General features: G+C 46.5%; 1 protein-coding gene across 4 annotated transcripts; it reads right to left on the bottom strand.

The window, feature by feature from the left end:
- Positions 1-2,400: 2,400 nt before the first annotated feature.
- On the bottom strand, positions 2,401-5,109 carry LOC121970285 (serine/threonine-protein kinase SAPK2-like). 4 transcript variants are annotated; one of them, XM_042520888.1, is made up of 10 exons: positions 4,928-5,105; positions 4,724-4,848; positions 4,436-4,510; positions 4,081-4,182; positions 3,935-3,988; positions 3,757-3,849; positions 3,581-3,673; positions 3,397-3,501; positions 2,986-3,084; positions 2,401-2,908 (listed from the first exon to the last, which is right to left on the bottom strand). In XM_042520888.1, exons 2-10 carry the CDS (start codon positions 4,841-4,843, stop codon positions 2,618-2,620), a joined length of 1,032 nt encoding a protein of 343 aa, XP_042376822.1. In that variant the 5' UTR covers positions 4,844-4,848; positions 4,928-5,105; the 3' UTR covers positions 2,401-2,617. The 4 variants fall into 4 exon arrangements, with proteins under 4 accessions (XP_042376822.1, XP_042376824.1, XP_042376823.1 ...); XM_042520890.1 differs by lacking the exon at positions 4,436-4,510 and having other exon boundaries at positions 4,928-5,109; XM_042520889.1 differs by having other exon boundaries at positions 4,724-5,105.
- Positions 5,110-15,474: the final 10,365 nt, after the last annotated feature.

Genomic DNA, 15,474 nt, shown 5'->3' on the forward strand with positions numbered 1-15,474 from the left:
TAGGTGAAAGACCTAGTGAGTGAAGCTAGGTGAAAGACCTGGTGAGTGAAGCCAGGTAGAAGAGAAGTCCTAGTGAGTGAAGCTAGGCAGAAGGGAAGTCCTGGTGAGTGAAGCCAGGCACGGGGAAATCTAGATAGGTCAAGGTTGACCAGACATCTGGTGAAAGTCCAAGTAGGTCAAAGGGATTGACCGGATACTTGGCACGATGAAGAAAAGTCCAAGTAGGTCAAGGAAGTGACCAGATACTTGGCACGATGGAGAAAAGTCCAAGTGGGTCAAAGGGATTGACCAGACACTTGGTGAGAGAGTCCTAGCTGGTCAAGGGTGACCGGATGCTAGGTTTTATGTACCAACAAGTCATGGTTGACTGGATGTTGGTTTAGGGGGATTTGGACTTGCTTTTGGGCAAAAATCAAGATCTGGATTGATCGGCCGATTGATCCAGAATTTCAGCATCGATCAGAATTCCGATCGATCACCGATCGATTGGATCATGCCCAATCGATCGACTTATCGATCGAGCCAGAAACTTGGATCGATCCGTGGATCGATCAGGTCCCAATCGATCGCTGGATCGATTGGGAGGAAGCTCGCTGGATCGATCACCGATCGATCCAAGAAGACTGAGTCCACGCCCGATCGATCGGTTGATCGATCCAAAGCCTCCCCGATCGATTGGGAGCAATCCAATCGATCGGGATCCGACCGTTGGCATCGTATTTAGCTGCAGGCGAGCGTTTCCTTCAATAGAACTTCACCGATTCATCTCAGATCACTTCAGCGTTTCCACAGCTTCTCCACAAAGATCAGATCACCAGTTCTTGAAGGTTCTTGGAGGTTTTCCAAGTCAAGAGGCGGATCTACAGCTGAAGAAGAAAGCTAGGGTTAGAGTTTCTATACTCATTGTAAGCTTTTGATTGTATTTGTGTATCCTTTCCCTTTCTTCTTGTAGTGTGAACTTGTAGGGCTTCTCCGCCTTCGGTAGTTATCGAAAAGGAGTGTTTATTAGTGGAGGTGTGTGTGTGTGTGCGTGGATCCTTGGACTAGTCACCTCTTGTGAGGTGGATACCAAGTAAACCAACCTTGTTAGCATTGTATGCTTTTGTTTCTTTGTATTTCCGCTGCATATCTCTGAAGAAACGAGCAACGCCGACGACGAGCACACGAAGAGCTATTCAACCCCCTTCTAGCTACTTTTCGATCCCATCAACCGTCTCATGTCAAGTGTCTGGTCCTCCATGACCCATTTGGACTTCCAAACACCAGATGTCTATTCAACTTTGATCTATCTGGATTTCCACATGCCTAGTTGCACTTACCAGGACTTCCCTTCTGCCTAGTTTCACTCACTAAGACTTTTCACCTGGCTTCACTTACTAGTATTTCCCTTCTGCCTAGCTTCACTCACTAGGGCTTTCACCTGACTTCACTCACCAAGATTTCCCTTCTGGCTAGTTTCACTGACTAGAGCTTTCACATTGCCCGACTTCACTTACCGAGACTTTCCATATCAAGCGTTAAGTCAAGACTAACCCATTTAGATTTTCATCATCTGCCAACCTTGTCGTTTAACTTGCTCTGGCCTAGCATTCAGTTAGGACTTCTTAATCAAATATCTAGTCAATCTTGACGTATTTACTCTTCTTCACATCAAATTGATCAAATATTCACCAGAAGTAAATTATACTAACAATCTTCCCAAATAGACAATTGTACCTACAATTTTTATACATTGTTAAACATCAAAATTCAAACATCCAGATTCAAGATTGAGCCAACTCAAATTTAGTTAACATGGTCAACCTTCATGTAGGGAAAATTGCATCAAGAATAATTGTTATTATATAAATATTGTTGAATAAGATAAATCTATATTGCAGTAGTTATAAAATAGTAGCTATTATAATATTATATCAATTACGATGTTATAACAGTTATAATATAAATATTATTGAACAAGTATATATTATAGTTCCCGTTGTAATAACTAATAAGTATGAAATCGTAAGTATTATAATATGTTCTTGTAATTCATATTATAATAATTACAAAATCATAAATACCACCGTGTGAATATTTATCGGTTCAAGATTTAATCCATGTGAGTGAAAATAATAGCATCGAACATGAGAGTCATTTTACAAAAAGACTTATAGAGTGAGACGTTTTTGATTAAAAAAAAGCCACCTTGATGATTAAATAAAAAATCATTGATTTTACCTCTAAATGTAGATAAATTATACTTGAGCAGGCAAACAAGGAGTGAAGGTTGTCTATGCATTAGATATTTTCTTCCGTAGATCACTAAACCATGAATTTTGATTGCCAAATATCAATTTAATTAGAATCTCCTGCCTGATATCAAAATGCTGGCAATTATGTTCCATCAATAGAACGATATCAGCAATTTCATCCATGAAGTCTGTAAGATATTAAAAAGAGTTCATATACAGGGAAAGGGTAGCCATATTTTATGATCCATGCAAAACATCAATAGCAACAAACACCAAGCACTACTTAACTCACCACAAGCCGTAGATACTCCGAAAAGGGAGGACAAAAAACAAGAAAAATTAAAGGCAAACCAGTTGTTGTTCTGTATCACACTCCCTCCCACTCATAGAGCACATACAAAATCACCACTCGTTTCAATGTCATCAAGGTCCATGTCTCCGTCAATGTCATCAAGATCCAAACTGCCGTCTCCGATGAAGTGCCCGTGGCCAGGTTTAGTAGCCTCTCCGGGCTTTCTTGCTTCTTGAACTATAGCCATGACTTCTTCAATGCTTTGGGTTGTCTCTGCGAGTGCATCAATGCTCGCGGGTCTGTTTTGATACCCGTCTGAGAGCTCTATCGGTAGGTTCTTCAGAAACCAGGGATGGGTTTTGATCTCTGGAACAGTGAACCTCTGCAAGCAACATTTGATTGGTCAGAAGGAATTGTTTTCCCATTTTTCAGAGTGATGGGGGGAATTTGGAATGGTACCTGTTCAGGATTGGCTACAAATATCTGAGATAAAAGATGTCGGCATTCCATTGAGATTCGAACATAATCTGGTATCGAGTATTGCACACTAAGTATCCGCTGCCAACATAAAGGTTTTCTCTTCGTTAAAACACTACAGAATTCATCAACTGAGCAACAAACAAACAATGTTAGGCTTTCATATCAAAATCCAACAATGGAACTTGAGTAGCTTTGTAAATTTTCAACTGCTAGTGCATAGCTTAGTTAGCTTAGTGTCCTTTCACGATATGCTAAAACTATTATCACTCGATTCTATCAAACTCTAAAACAAACTCTAACAACAGAAATAAGTCAAAACAACATCAGTGTTCAATCCATGAACGTTCAAGATGAACAATGTAGTTTGTTACCAAAACATAAGTAACTCACCGCAAGTGTCTTTCTAAAGTTCTTTGGATCGTCCGGGTCCTCAAAGGGATAAGCTCCAACCAGCATTACATACAATGTTACTCCGCACGACCAAACATCAGCAATCTAATGGTTACACAACCAGACAACTCAGTAACAGATTGATAAGCCAAAAAAATCAATCAAACGAGGAAATGGAACTCACTTTCCCATCATATTCCTTTCTAGACAACACTTCAGGTGCTATGTAAGCTGGTGTTCCAACTGTGGACTTTGGTTGAGAATGTAAGACTGAAGACTGATAATAGAACATAAAGCAGACATTAATTGCTTATCATCACTGCAGATGCAACTAGATAACAATCCCAATATGTCAATTACCTTTGAATAACCGAAATCACATATTTTAAGCCGCGGTGCAGTGCTACCATCCAGGAGAGTGTTTTCTAGCTTGAGATCTCTATGGCAAATTTGCTGTAGTGAGAAAGAAATAGGCAGGAACATTTTTAAATTATAGGGAAAAACACTAAAAAAAAGGATAGTTACAAAGTTATTATACCATGCAGTGGCAATAGCTGACCCCTGATATTAATTGCTGAAAGAAGAATCTTGCCTGTTTGTGATGAGATGAAGGAACAGAATGGTTAGATCCTGGCCTGAATCAGTAAAGCATTTGGTTTAAATGAAGATGGCATTAATTTATACCTCGTCTTCACTAAATCTTCCAGCATTGCATATCCTCTCAAAAAGCTCTCCCCCAGCAGCATATTCCATGACTATGGCTAGATGTGTTGGAGTTAACAAGACCTGAAGTTAAATTCTGGTTTAATATCACAAAGAGATCATATTTCATTGAAACAAATACTGTGATCATAAACATCAGGGGAGTCGATGGTCTCAATGATCTGCCTAGTTAACAAGCAGATTGAATTTGTATGCAACACAAATGGCAACTATGAACTGAACTAGACTTTGCTCCTTTTGCAAACAAAGAAAAATGACAAAAACAAACAGAGGAGTATGTCGATATACTGAGGATAATAAACGAAACATAAGCTACCTCCTTAAATCTAACTATATTCGGGTGCTTCAATGATCTGTGGTTCATGATTTCCCTCTGAACATGCTCATCAATCTGCAAAATGAAAAAAAAAAAAAAAGACGATACTCTAAAAAGGAACTGGAGATGGAAAGCAGAAACCATCAAACACGAGTGATCGAGGTCATCCAAATGCGACAAAGAACAAACCTTTATCCCCGAAAGAGGGAGGAGAATGTTTGACCAATCTAGATAAACAGCACAGGGATGTCAAAATTGGATTTTTAAGCAAAGGAAGAAAGGTGTGACCTTTTGCCCTCTCTCGATGAGCTTGATGGCGAAGAGCTCCTTGGTCCGCACATCCCGAACCAGCTTGGCGACGCCAAAATTACCCGAGCCAATGTCTCTCAGCACCTCGTACTTTTCCATCCCGACTGAGAGAAGAAATCAAGAATCAGACATGCTCAGAGCAGCACCAAACAACAGCGTTTTCTCAGGTCTCCCCTCTCTTACGCTGGGAGAGAAAGGAACGGAGAGGAGAAGGCTCGAGGGGAAGAGTGGGAGCGAGAGAGAGAGCGGAGAACGTCGCGATGATCTATCCAGCTCAGTAAACGTCAACTCGGCAAGTGCGCTTTTCGGGTTGCAGCGGACCGAGGCGCTCGAAGCGGAGCTCGTGGAAAAATTATACGTAGAAGGTAAGGAACTGGAATAGATGTTTGCTAACCTGCGCTGTCCTGCTGTGTGTCGTCAAGGGCAGTGGAGCAGGATTACGAAGCTTCTCCGCGAGCTAACATACACGATGGACTTACGTATTGCGGCTGCAAGGCCGCCGCGTGTCCGCGGCAGGACCAATCGCCTGCAGTCTCACCCGCCACTTCTACCCGCGAGCCTACTCGCTGTTATCGCGGTATGTAATGGGTCCCGCACTGCGAGCCAACCTGAGTCCCGGTAATGCCTTGAGTTGAGGCAACGTCATTTTGTCGGATTTGGCAAAGCGGCGTCGGGCCCACAGAAGCCATTATATTCCGTTTGCTGTACGCATACGACCACACGTGGCGCACTCCTAACTCCGATGGAACAACTTCTTTTACGACGCCGAAGCTACTCAATACTGTACCTTCTTCTTATTGGGCTGATCCATAGTTTTTTCGCGGGTCGCCAGTGTTCAAATTCCCGTGCGATCATTCCAGGAAAGTGGTTCTGACGTCACGGATGACGTCTGGCTCGATCGCATCCGTGGCCGATGCTTCCCAGTTCTCAGTATTGCAACGTGCGACTCAGCAATTATGTGTCTCCGTATCGATCGAACGGTCATAATACTATATCTTTAAATTTAATCGAATCTGTACGATCAATAAAGGTATATAGATACGGAATTATTGGGACAGAGGAAGTGAACCCGTGGGAAGGCACCTAAAGCAGTATTAATAATTGATTAAATAAATTATAAAACTTCCCTGTAGTCCACGAGCTGTACGTAAAAGATCGATCACGATCGATCTAGCCGTATGGAAATTGTTGACTGGCCGATAAATCGAGATTTAGTATCCAATAATTATACATTTATTTAAAAAGAATTTCTATAAATATATTATAATTAAAAATTAAATCATAAATATCTTGATGACCATTTAACACCAATTCGTTGTATATCATCCATCATTTCTAAGGACATAACTAATTTGATTACGACATGATAATTTATAGAATTAAATAAAAATCAAATTTCAATAAAGATTGAAAAATTATCATGATTAATTTTGATTTTAATTGATTCTCCCTTTACTATCGATTTTATGACTTTTTATTTTATTATTCTTTTTTTTTTTTTTTTTGGTTTCTTTTTAACATAAACATACCGAGTCTACCGCACAGCTGTAAATAGTACAGTATGTGTATTGTTTTTATTTAAACTTCGTACAAAATAAAAAGTCTTTTCAATGTGGCACTGCCACGAGGCAATGTGTAAGCTCATCAATTATCCCCATGCTGCTCTTTCCGCCTGACCCATTCTTCACGGTCGCCCATTCCGTGTAGGTGGCTCTAACTTTTTTTTTTTATATATATAAAAAAGGTAAAATCAAAAGGGCGCAATCTTTGAAAAAATCAAAATCAAAATCAAACGACAAACTTGATTGTTGACGTCATTAAGATATCTTCCAACTTTCTATTTTATTTTTTTATAAAAGGTCCACCACTTTATAAAATGACCCAATTATTCTTCATTACACTGCTTTATATTATGATCTCTCTTATATGTTTATCTGAATGCTGAATATAAGGAACTTTATAGAATCATAGCTTAATATGAAAAAACATAAGATTAAAATTTGTTAGAGTCTTAACAAAAACTTTAACAAATATTTTTTTAAGTATAAAATCACATCATTATAGGATGTATCTTATAATTAACTATAGACCTTTAAATGAGTTTCAATTTAATATATTGTACATCTCTTAATATATCATGAATCAAAAGTTATGATCTTTTAAAGATTAGAATTTTCATGTTGTAGCAGCTATGAAATCGTATTTGTTAGAACTACGAGATGCGACTACGAAATCGTAGTTGCTACATAATGGTAGCAACTATGATTTTGTAACTGTTACAACGTGAATATTAAATTCTAAACTTTCAAAGGTTATAACACGTTTGACTTTGCTTGAATCATGGGATACACAATATCTTAAATCGAAGTTTGTTCATAGATCTACAACTAATTATTGGTTGAAATATACAACAATCTGATTTCAATTAAAAAAATATCATTTTAATCATTTTTGAAAGCCTCTAAACAATTTTAGTTTTATTTTTTGTATGTTATAATAACTACGAAAGCATAGCTATTATAACTATATGACAGCTCAATTGTAACGACTACGAAATTATAATTGTAGTAGCTATCATTTCGCGGTTGCTATAACGTGCATCAAGCTCAATGATCCGGCGGTTAGAACAGGGGACCCCCATTCTGAGGGGTCAATGCCACGCGGGAGTCAAAAGGCCAGGTGGCATCTCCCGGCCGGCCGACCGGTGAATAGCCGGTGGCAAAAGTCGCCCCAACAAAAGTCAGGGTTCCGACGCTCAATTGAACAGTAGCAAAGAGCCGAGCAGAAGGCCTAAGAGAAGGTGATACTGCTAAACAGTCCCTACATAGCACCCTACCGAGAATATCCCCAGCATATCGATGCCAACGGCAGGCCGGACGTGATGTGAGTGCCGACCGGCTGGCGCGTAAGATGAGAGCTGACCAGAAGTACCATAACTTCTACCACCGACCGGCAGAGGAAATGAAGGCATCAACAGTCTCATGTCCGTTCGATCAGTGGGGAATGGATATTGTTGGTCCATTTCCTATGGCGACCGGGCAGCGGAAATTTCTGCTAGTGGCGGTCGATTATTTTTCCAAGTGGGTGGAGGCCGAGCCACTAGCCAAGATCACCGAACAGATGGTCAAAAAGTTCATCTGGCAGAACATCATCTGTCGGTTCGGCATCCCCCGTCGACTTATTTCCGATAATGGGCGGCAATTCACAGGGAAGTTGCTCGAGGATTGGTGCAAAAGCTATGACATCGAGCAACACTTCACATCCGTGGCCTATCCCCAAAGCAACGGTCAAGCCGAAGTAGCCAATCGGGAAATTCTTCGCATTCCGCGCGCTCGGCTCAACCATTTGGGAGGAAGTTGGGTGGATGAAGTGCCGAGCGCCCTATGGGCCATCCGAACGACTCCAAAAGAAGGAACGGGCTTCACGCCTTTTCATCTGGTATACGGCGGCGAAGTCGGTGTCGAATCCGTCCGGATCCAGTGTTAAGATGAGGGCAACGCCGAGCGGAGGAACATGGAGCTGGATTTGGTTGATGAGGAGCGAGCCAAGGCGTCCGTCCGGCTGATGGCGTATCGTCAACGGATGAAGCAAAACTACAACAGGCGCGTAATCCCCAGATCATTCCAGGTCGGCGACCTTGTCTGGAAGAAAGTCAAGCCGGTCGGCGATGTCGGCAAGCTGGAAGCTCCCTGGGTGGGCCCCTTCAAGGTTATCGAAAAGCTCCGCTCGGGCACTTACTACTTGGAGGATGAAGACGGGCGGCAGCTGGACCGACCCTGGAGCACAAATCATCTCCAGCCTTATTGAGCTGGGTGAAAGGTGCACTGATGCAACTCATTTTTGTGTATATGCTAGTCGCCCATGTCCTTGTAATGCAGGAAGCAAAAATGATTTAAAGGATGGCTAATGTGTTCGCCGAGCGGCTTCATTAAAGTTAGCCTTTAAGGCCGTCGAGCTCCGACGTTAAATATCGAGAGACGAGCCGGCGTCTATAAACGTCCGAGCGGAAGACCGTCGAGCTCCGACGTTAAATATCGAGAGACGAGCCGGCGTCTATAAACGTCCGAGCGGAAGACCGTCGAGCTCCGACGTTAAATATCGAGAGACGAGCCGGCGTCTATAAACATTCGAGCGGAAGACCGTCGAGCTCCGACGTTAAATATCGAGAGACGAGCCGGCGTCTATAAACTTCCGAGCAGAAGACCGTCGAGCTCCAACGTTAAAAATCGAGAGACGAGCAGGCGTCTATAAAACCTCCGAGTGGATAGCCATCCACGTGATACATTCCGGCGGTAAGAGCCGACCAACGACAGAGCCTGTTCTTTAAGGCCAACATACGGCCGAGCGGCTCGCTCAGCAAAAATATATGGAAAACCCTTTTGAGGTAAGGTGCAAAGCAAAAGATGGTTAATAAGAATTAAAGATGTGAGCACGTGAACGAGTGACGTTCGCGCGCCGAGCGGCTACGCAGTCGCATGGCAAAAGACGTTTTTTGAAGACAATCGGCTTGAGTCCATGTTAGAGTATGAAGCCGAGCGAAGGAGTTTTAAAGAACACTTCAAACATGACGTAAGAAAAATTTCTTGCCAAAACAAAAGTTGCAGGAACGGAAAGATAATCTATGTACGCCAAACGCTGGGCAAACAAAAGAAGTTACAGCAAAAATAAGTTTTGCCGAATGGCGAGGATACAAAAAAGTTGATAAAAAACACTCCTCACGCGTCAAAATCAAAAAGAGCATGAGGAATGGCGCCCATCATGGTAGCCAGATCCTTTGGGGGGATGGTCAGCTCGGCCGGAAGGTGGCCTTTAGTCTTCAAGTAATCCACCGCCGCCTTAATCGCCTCTTCGAAGTGAGGGAAATCTTGTCGGTGAATTTCTCTCCGAAGTCGTCCGAGCGGACAAATGCCTTCCTCACTTCGTCAGAGCAAGCCGACTCCCCCTCCTGATACTCTTTGAGCGCGACTTGAGAAGCATCGTTGGCGGCATGGAGATCCTTCAAGTCTCCTTCAAATTTAAGCAGATCGGCCGAGCGGCTCTCCTTCTCGGTGGCCAGAAGGGCATCCAGATCCTTGATGCGATACTCCAGCCCTCTGATCTCCACCTTCATTAGGTCCATGTCATCAATGGCCTTGCGCTTCCGAGAGGTCGCCGTCTTGATCTCTTTATCCCGTTGTTTGACCACAGCTTCAAGCCGAGCGACCTCGCTCGCCAGATCGGAAGCGCGTTTCCGTTCGGCTTCCAAAAGCTTTTTGCTCTTCTCTAGAGCAGCCGTGGATTGCCCTTGGTTCGCCTCCGAAAGTTTGAGTTTTTTCATTTCGTCCTCCAACTCAGCCAGCCGATTGCTGACTGCAATTTGCTCTACCCAACTCTGCGAACAAAGGCAGTTAAGTTAAAAGCTAAAATAAAAAGTATCAGTAAAGTAGAAAGGCATACCCCGGTCGCCTGCTGCAGGTTACTATCCCCTAGCTGACTGGGGGACATGAGCGCGACGCGTACACGTGCGTCTTCCCAAACTTTGGCGAGTGGACCGGTGAGGGTGATCTGTTGTTCGGGAACCGATGGCCGATTGGCGGACAGTAGGTATTCCTCCGAGGGAAATCTTAGGACAGTTTTAATCACCCTCGGGCCACTCGAGTCATCTTGAGATGTAGCAGCATGGCCAGAGGACTCGCCGATCGGGACCGGACGGTCGCCCAGTCGTCTAAGACGACGTAGAGTCCCAGAGGGGGAAGGTTGCGCCTCAGATATGGTCGGCCGCAACTCAAGCTGAGTCGGAGTGTGCTCCGAGGAGACCGCCTCAAAAACCACATGAGTATCATCGCTCCGCTCGGAAAGCTGCTCTCCTGGTGGAGGCTGTTGAGCGGCTTGTTCTAGCCTGCGGCGTTTACGAGTCACCAGAGGGATTTCATTAGCCGATCGGCCCTCCTCCTCGGCATGATCAGTAGTAGTAGGATCGAGTGCGGCGTCATCAGCGGAGATAGGGGCGGCCGGATCAGTGGGAACCATCTGAGTCCCCCCATCCCCTTCAGTTGTCGAGCCAGCCAGAACCAAACCCCGTTCGGCTACCTCTTTGTTCTTCACCGCCTCAATATTGGCGGCTTTCAGCTTGAGCTTTTCGGTTGCCTTATCACGCCACATAACTTTAGCTGTAGAAACAAAGAATAAATCAGTTAGAACAAAAGAAAAAGGGGGATAAGAATCGCTTACTCATGCTACAAGGCAGATCGGCTTGGATGGGAGACAAGCCAAATATGTACATTACTCTAGGAAGGAGCAACTTGTCGATATCGTAACATTGGCCGACCAGCTGGTTGGCCGCATGAAGATACGCCGGATGGCTCTTGAATTTGCCAAGACCCGGTTGATTCGACACCGCCGTCTGCCACTTCGTTCGAAAGGTCGGCCGTTCGGGGAGACGCATAAAAAAGAAATGCTCCTTCCAATGCTTATTGGAGCTCGGCATGTTGGTAAATAGGATGAAACCCGACCTAGATTGAAATATGAAGGTCCCCCACTCGGATTGTTTGGGGTAGAAGAAATAGTGAAATACTTGGGGGTCCAAGGGGATATCATTCAATTTGAAAAGGACTATCACCCCGCTCAGCAACCTAATCGAGTTCGGGACTAATTGGCCGAGCGGGAGGCGAAAGTGGTTGCATATTTTGATGATGAACGGATGTGGAGGAAAGCGCAGCCCAGCCAAAAATTGATCATAGAAGAAGCAAATGGTGCCGGGCGGCGGGTCATTAGGCCGATCGGAAGGACTAGCCACAACTATCTCATGGTCAGCCAGAATTTCATACGTTTGAATGAGACGCAGTGCGTCTTCTTCATCGAATCGGCTCTCCATAGTCGTATACCAGAGACTAGGAGCGCCGACTGTAGGCGTAGAAGTACTCGCCATGGTCAAAACAGAAGAGATATTGGCAGAAAAACTAAAAGAAAATGCCGACAGAATGAAAAAGAAAGCAATACAGGAGGAGGGAAGCTGAAAAGGAAGGCTTACGGGTACGAGAAAGATCGAGGAAAGGAAGAAGATGGCGAGCGTACCAAACAGGTGGGGAGTAAGGATCGCCGGAGCAGAGAGAGCAGCGTGAGGTGAAGGTCGCAAGATTTATAACGTTTGCCCCGTACGACCTTAGCCGTCCGATTCAGGTCGTGAAGAACGAGGTCATCATCCAGCCGTTCATTTCAAACGGCGGCTGTCCCATCGGAGGTGACGCCACCGCCATACCCTGACAAAAGAAAGATTGCCACGTGTCAGCAAGATACGGGTTACATTTAATGAGCACCTTGTATCGCACGCAACGCACGGGGTTGGCAGTAGAGAAGAAGATTCGGCATAAATTCCCAGGCAATACAAGGCACAGGCAAGATACCGCCGAACGGATGAGCATCCCTGAGCCTGACCGAGCGGACTAATGTATCGGTCGTTACTCAGTAAGATCGGCAGTCTAGTCAGTCGGACTTCGCCTCCTTCGACTAGACTTGAGGGGGAGGCAAGTGATCCGGCGGTTAGAACAGGGGATCCCCATTCTGAGGGGTCAATGCCACGCGGGAGTCAAAAGGCCAGGTGGCATCTCCCGGCCTGCCGACCGGTGAATAGCCGGTGGCAAAAGTCGCCCCGACAGAAGTCGGGGTTCCGACGCTCAATTGAACAGTAGCAAAGAGCTGAGCGGAAGGCCTAAGAGAATGTGATACTGCTAAACAGTCCCTACATAGCACCCTACCAAGAATATCCCCAGCATATCGATGCCAACGGCAGGCCGAACGTGATGTGAGTGCCGTCCGGCCGGCGCGTAAGATGAGGGCTGGCCGGACGGACTCCCCGTCCAGCCGGCCTGCCGGACGCCCCGGCCTGTGGTCGGTAGAGAAGGACAAGAACATCTTATGACAGCTGTCAAGTCTTATGGCTAGGCCATACTCCAAGTCTGATAACGAGGTGTTCTGTTGTCCCATCGAAGACGTGCTTGGACTGTTGCAGTATGGCGTCAGGTAAGCTTTCTGACAGACACATACCGAGGTATGGGCTACGGACATATATGCACCTCGGTGGACGTGCAGGAGCTCTTTTACCGCTCTATATAAAGAGCCTCATACTTCGCCGGAGGTACGCGTAAAATACCTTTGGAGCCACCTTTTTCATTGCTTGCCGACTTGGCGTCGAAGGGTCGCCACGGAACCCTTCGGCCCGACTGCTGTTCGCCGAGTTTCGTACGACTAGCCGGAGATCTACATCAGCGACTCGGAGAGCGCCACGTGCCCAGCGTCCGTTGATTCAGCATTCGGACAGGATCAATTTGGCGTCGTCTGTGGGAACGCTCCTGCATCCGAACGGAAACAATGGGCGAGGCTGGACGACAACACACGGTGACGCTTTCCACGGAGGAACTCGACGCTCTGATCGAGTTGAGGGCCGCCAAGCTTGTGGAGCAAAAATAGAAAGCAACAGCCGAGCGACCGGAGCAACAAGCAACGTCAGCGTCTGGTGGTCGAGTGGAAGCACCACCGGCCACCGTTGCATTTCATCGAGCTCTATTCCGCACTCCTGAAGCCGCAGCAACTAATCGAGATCGGGGGTCATCTTCGGATGAAATGCCAAGACGAGATAGCAGAAAAGGGAAAGCCCCCCGAGCGGACGCATCGCCTGAGCGGATCAACCGCCAATTTTCAGAGGCTATTCTAAGGGACCCTCTTCCCAAGCACTATGTGCCTCCGACGATTGGCGAATACAATGGAACCACCGACCTAGATGATCATTTGGGTAAGTTTGATAACACTGCAACCCTGCATCAGTACACAGATGGGGTGAAGTGTCGAGTTTTCCTCACCACCCTCTCCGGATCGGCTCAACGGTGGTTTCGGAGGTTGCTGGACGGATCTATCACAAGCTTCAAAGACTTTCGAACGGCCTTCCTCCACCACTTCGCAAGCAGTTGGTGCTATCAAAAAACCAGTGTTAGTCTGTTTGCCATCAAACAGGAAGCCCGCGAACCGCTCCGAGCTTACATCCAGCGGTTCAACAGAGTGGCCATGGATATTCCAACGGCCACCTCGGAGACCATGATGAATGCCTTCACACAAGGCCTCGTGGATGGGGATTTCTTCCGATCGCTCATTCGGAAGCTGCCTCGAGACTACGACCACACGCTACACCGGGCCAACACTGCACACTGCTCATCAGCCGCCCAGAGGACCACGGCCGAAACAATTCATGCTCATCCAAGACCTCATGTTCAAGAAGTAGCAGCCGAGCAGCCCAGGACAAAGAAGAGATGGACTCCGATGTTCTGCTCCTTTCACCGGACGAACACACATAACACCAGGGGTTGCCGTAGTCTTCCACTAATCGCCCACCCCGTTCCCAGAGGTGGCGGTCGTCGGTCGCCATTAGCCGACAGACGACAGAGGCCTCGTGAAGCCGAGCGGACGGTAGCTGACAGAAGACAACAACAACTTCCCGAGCTGCATCGCTCTCCGAGACGGGAGAATCTCCGGATGTCCAAGGAATGTCCCCGACCTTCCGCTCGGGAAGAAGAAAATAGAAGCAATGCTTCCCGAGGCGAGATCAACATCATAGCTGGTGGGCCGACTGGAGGGGACTCCAACCGAGCGAGGAAGGCGAGCGTCCGACAGCTCCAAATCCATGCAGTCGGCTGCAGCAAAGAGCGGGCGAGTGGACCCGAAATCAGTTTCGGACCCGGTGACTTGGAAGGAGTTGAAGTGCCCCACGACGACGCTCTGCTCATCAAAGCGGTAACAGCCAACTACACTATTCACCGCATATTTGTTGACACAGGAAGCTCAGTCAACATCATGTTTAAGAAAGTGTTCGATCAACTACAAATTGATCAAGCCGAGCTGCTGCCCATGACGACCCCCCTCTACGGGTTCACGGGTAACGAAGTCCAGCCGGTCGGACAAATCCGGCTGGCTATCTCTCTTGGAGAAGAGCCGCTCAGGAGGACGCAGACAGCAAACTTCGTGGTGGTGGACTCTCTCTCATCATACAACGTCATTTTGGGGCGACCGGCCCTCAGCGAGTTCCGGGCGACCGTCTCCACCTTCCACCAGAAGATCAAGTTCCCTGTCGAAGACAAAGTGGGAGAAGTACGGGGAGATCAATTGGCAGCTCGGCGATGCTACGTCGAGATGGTCCGAGCAGAGGCCAATGCCGCTCGGAAGGCGCCCCGGATCGAGGTAAACACCATCACCGAAAAGCCACCCTCTTTAATTTATGAAGAAAAAGAGGAAGTGCAGATTCACCCAACCCGAGCGGAGGCCACGACCTTTATTGCGTCCGACCTGTAGGCCAACTAGAAGGAGGAAGTGATCAAATGCCTCCAGAGAAATTGTGATGTCTTCGTCTAGTCGACGCATGAGCTGCTCGGAATTTCGCCGAGCATAGCGCAGCACGAGCTACATGTCCGACTGGACGCTCGGCCGGTGAAGCAGAGAAAAAGAGATTTCAGCGCTGAGTAGAATGCCATCATCCAGGCGGAGGTGGAGAAGCTTCTGGAAGCCGGCCATATACGCGAGGTACAGTTCCCGAGCTGGCTGGCGAACGTAGTATTAGTCTCCAAGCCGGACAACAAGTGGAGACCAGATAGATCAGCTGGTGGACTCTACGGCCGGCTGCGAATTAATATGTATGCTCGACGCTTACCAAAGCTATCATCAAGTGCCGCTCGCCCGTGAAGATCAAGAAAAAGTTAGCTTTGTGACGG

This window comes from Zingiber officinale, chromosome 4A, assembly GCF_018446385.1.
Source record: "Zingiber officinale cultivar Zhangliang chromosome 4A, Zo_v1.1, whole genome shotgun sequence".
Lineage (NCBI taxonomy): Eukaryota > Viridiplantae > Streptophyta > Magnoliopsida > Zingiberales > Zingiberaceae > Zingiber > Zingiber officinale.

What these genes read in the sequence shown, in the direction of transcription:
- LOC121970285 (XM_042520888.1), bottom strand. Translation starts at nt 4,843, where the DNA reads ATGGAAAAGTACGAGGTGCTGAGAGACATTGGCTCGGGTAATTTTGGC. An exon ending in GAAAGGAATATGATGGGAAA is followed by an intron (nt 3,502 to 3,580) that starts GTGAGTTCCATT and finishes TGTAACCATTAG; the next exon opens with ATTGCTGATGTTTGGTCGTG. An exon ending in TTGTAGCCAATCCTGAACAG is followed by an intron (nt 2,909 to 2,985) that starts GTACCATTCCAA and finishes TGTTGCTTGCAG; the next exon opens with AGGTTCACTGTTCCAGAGAT.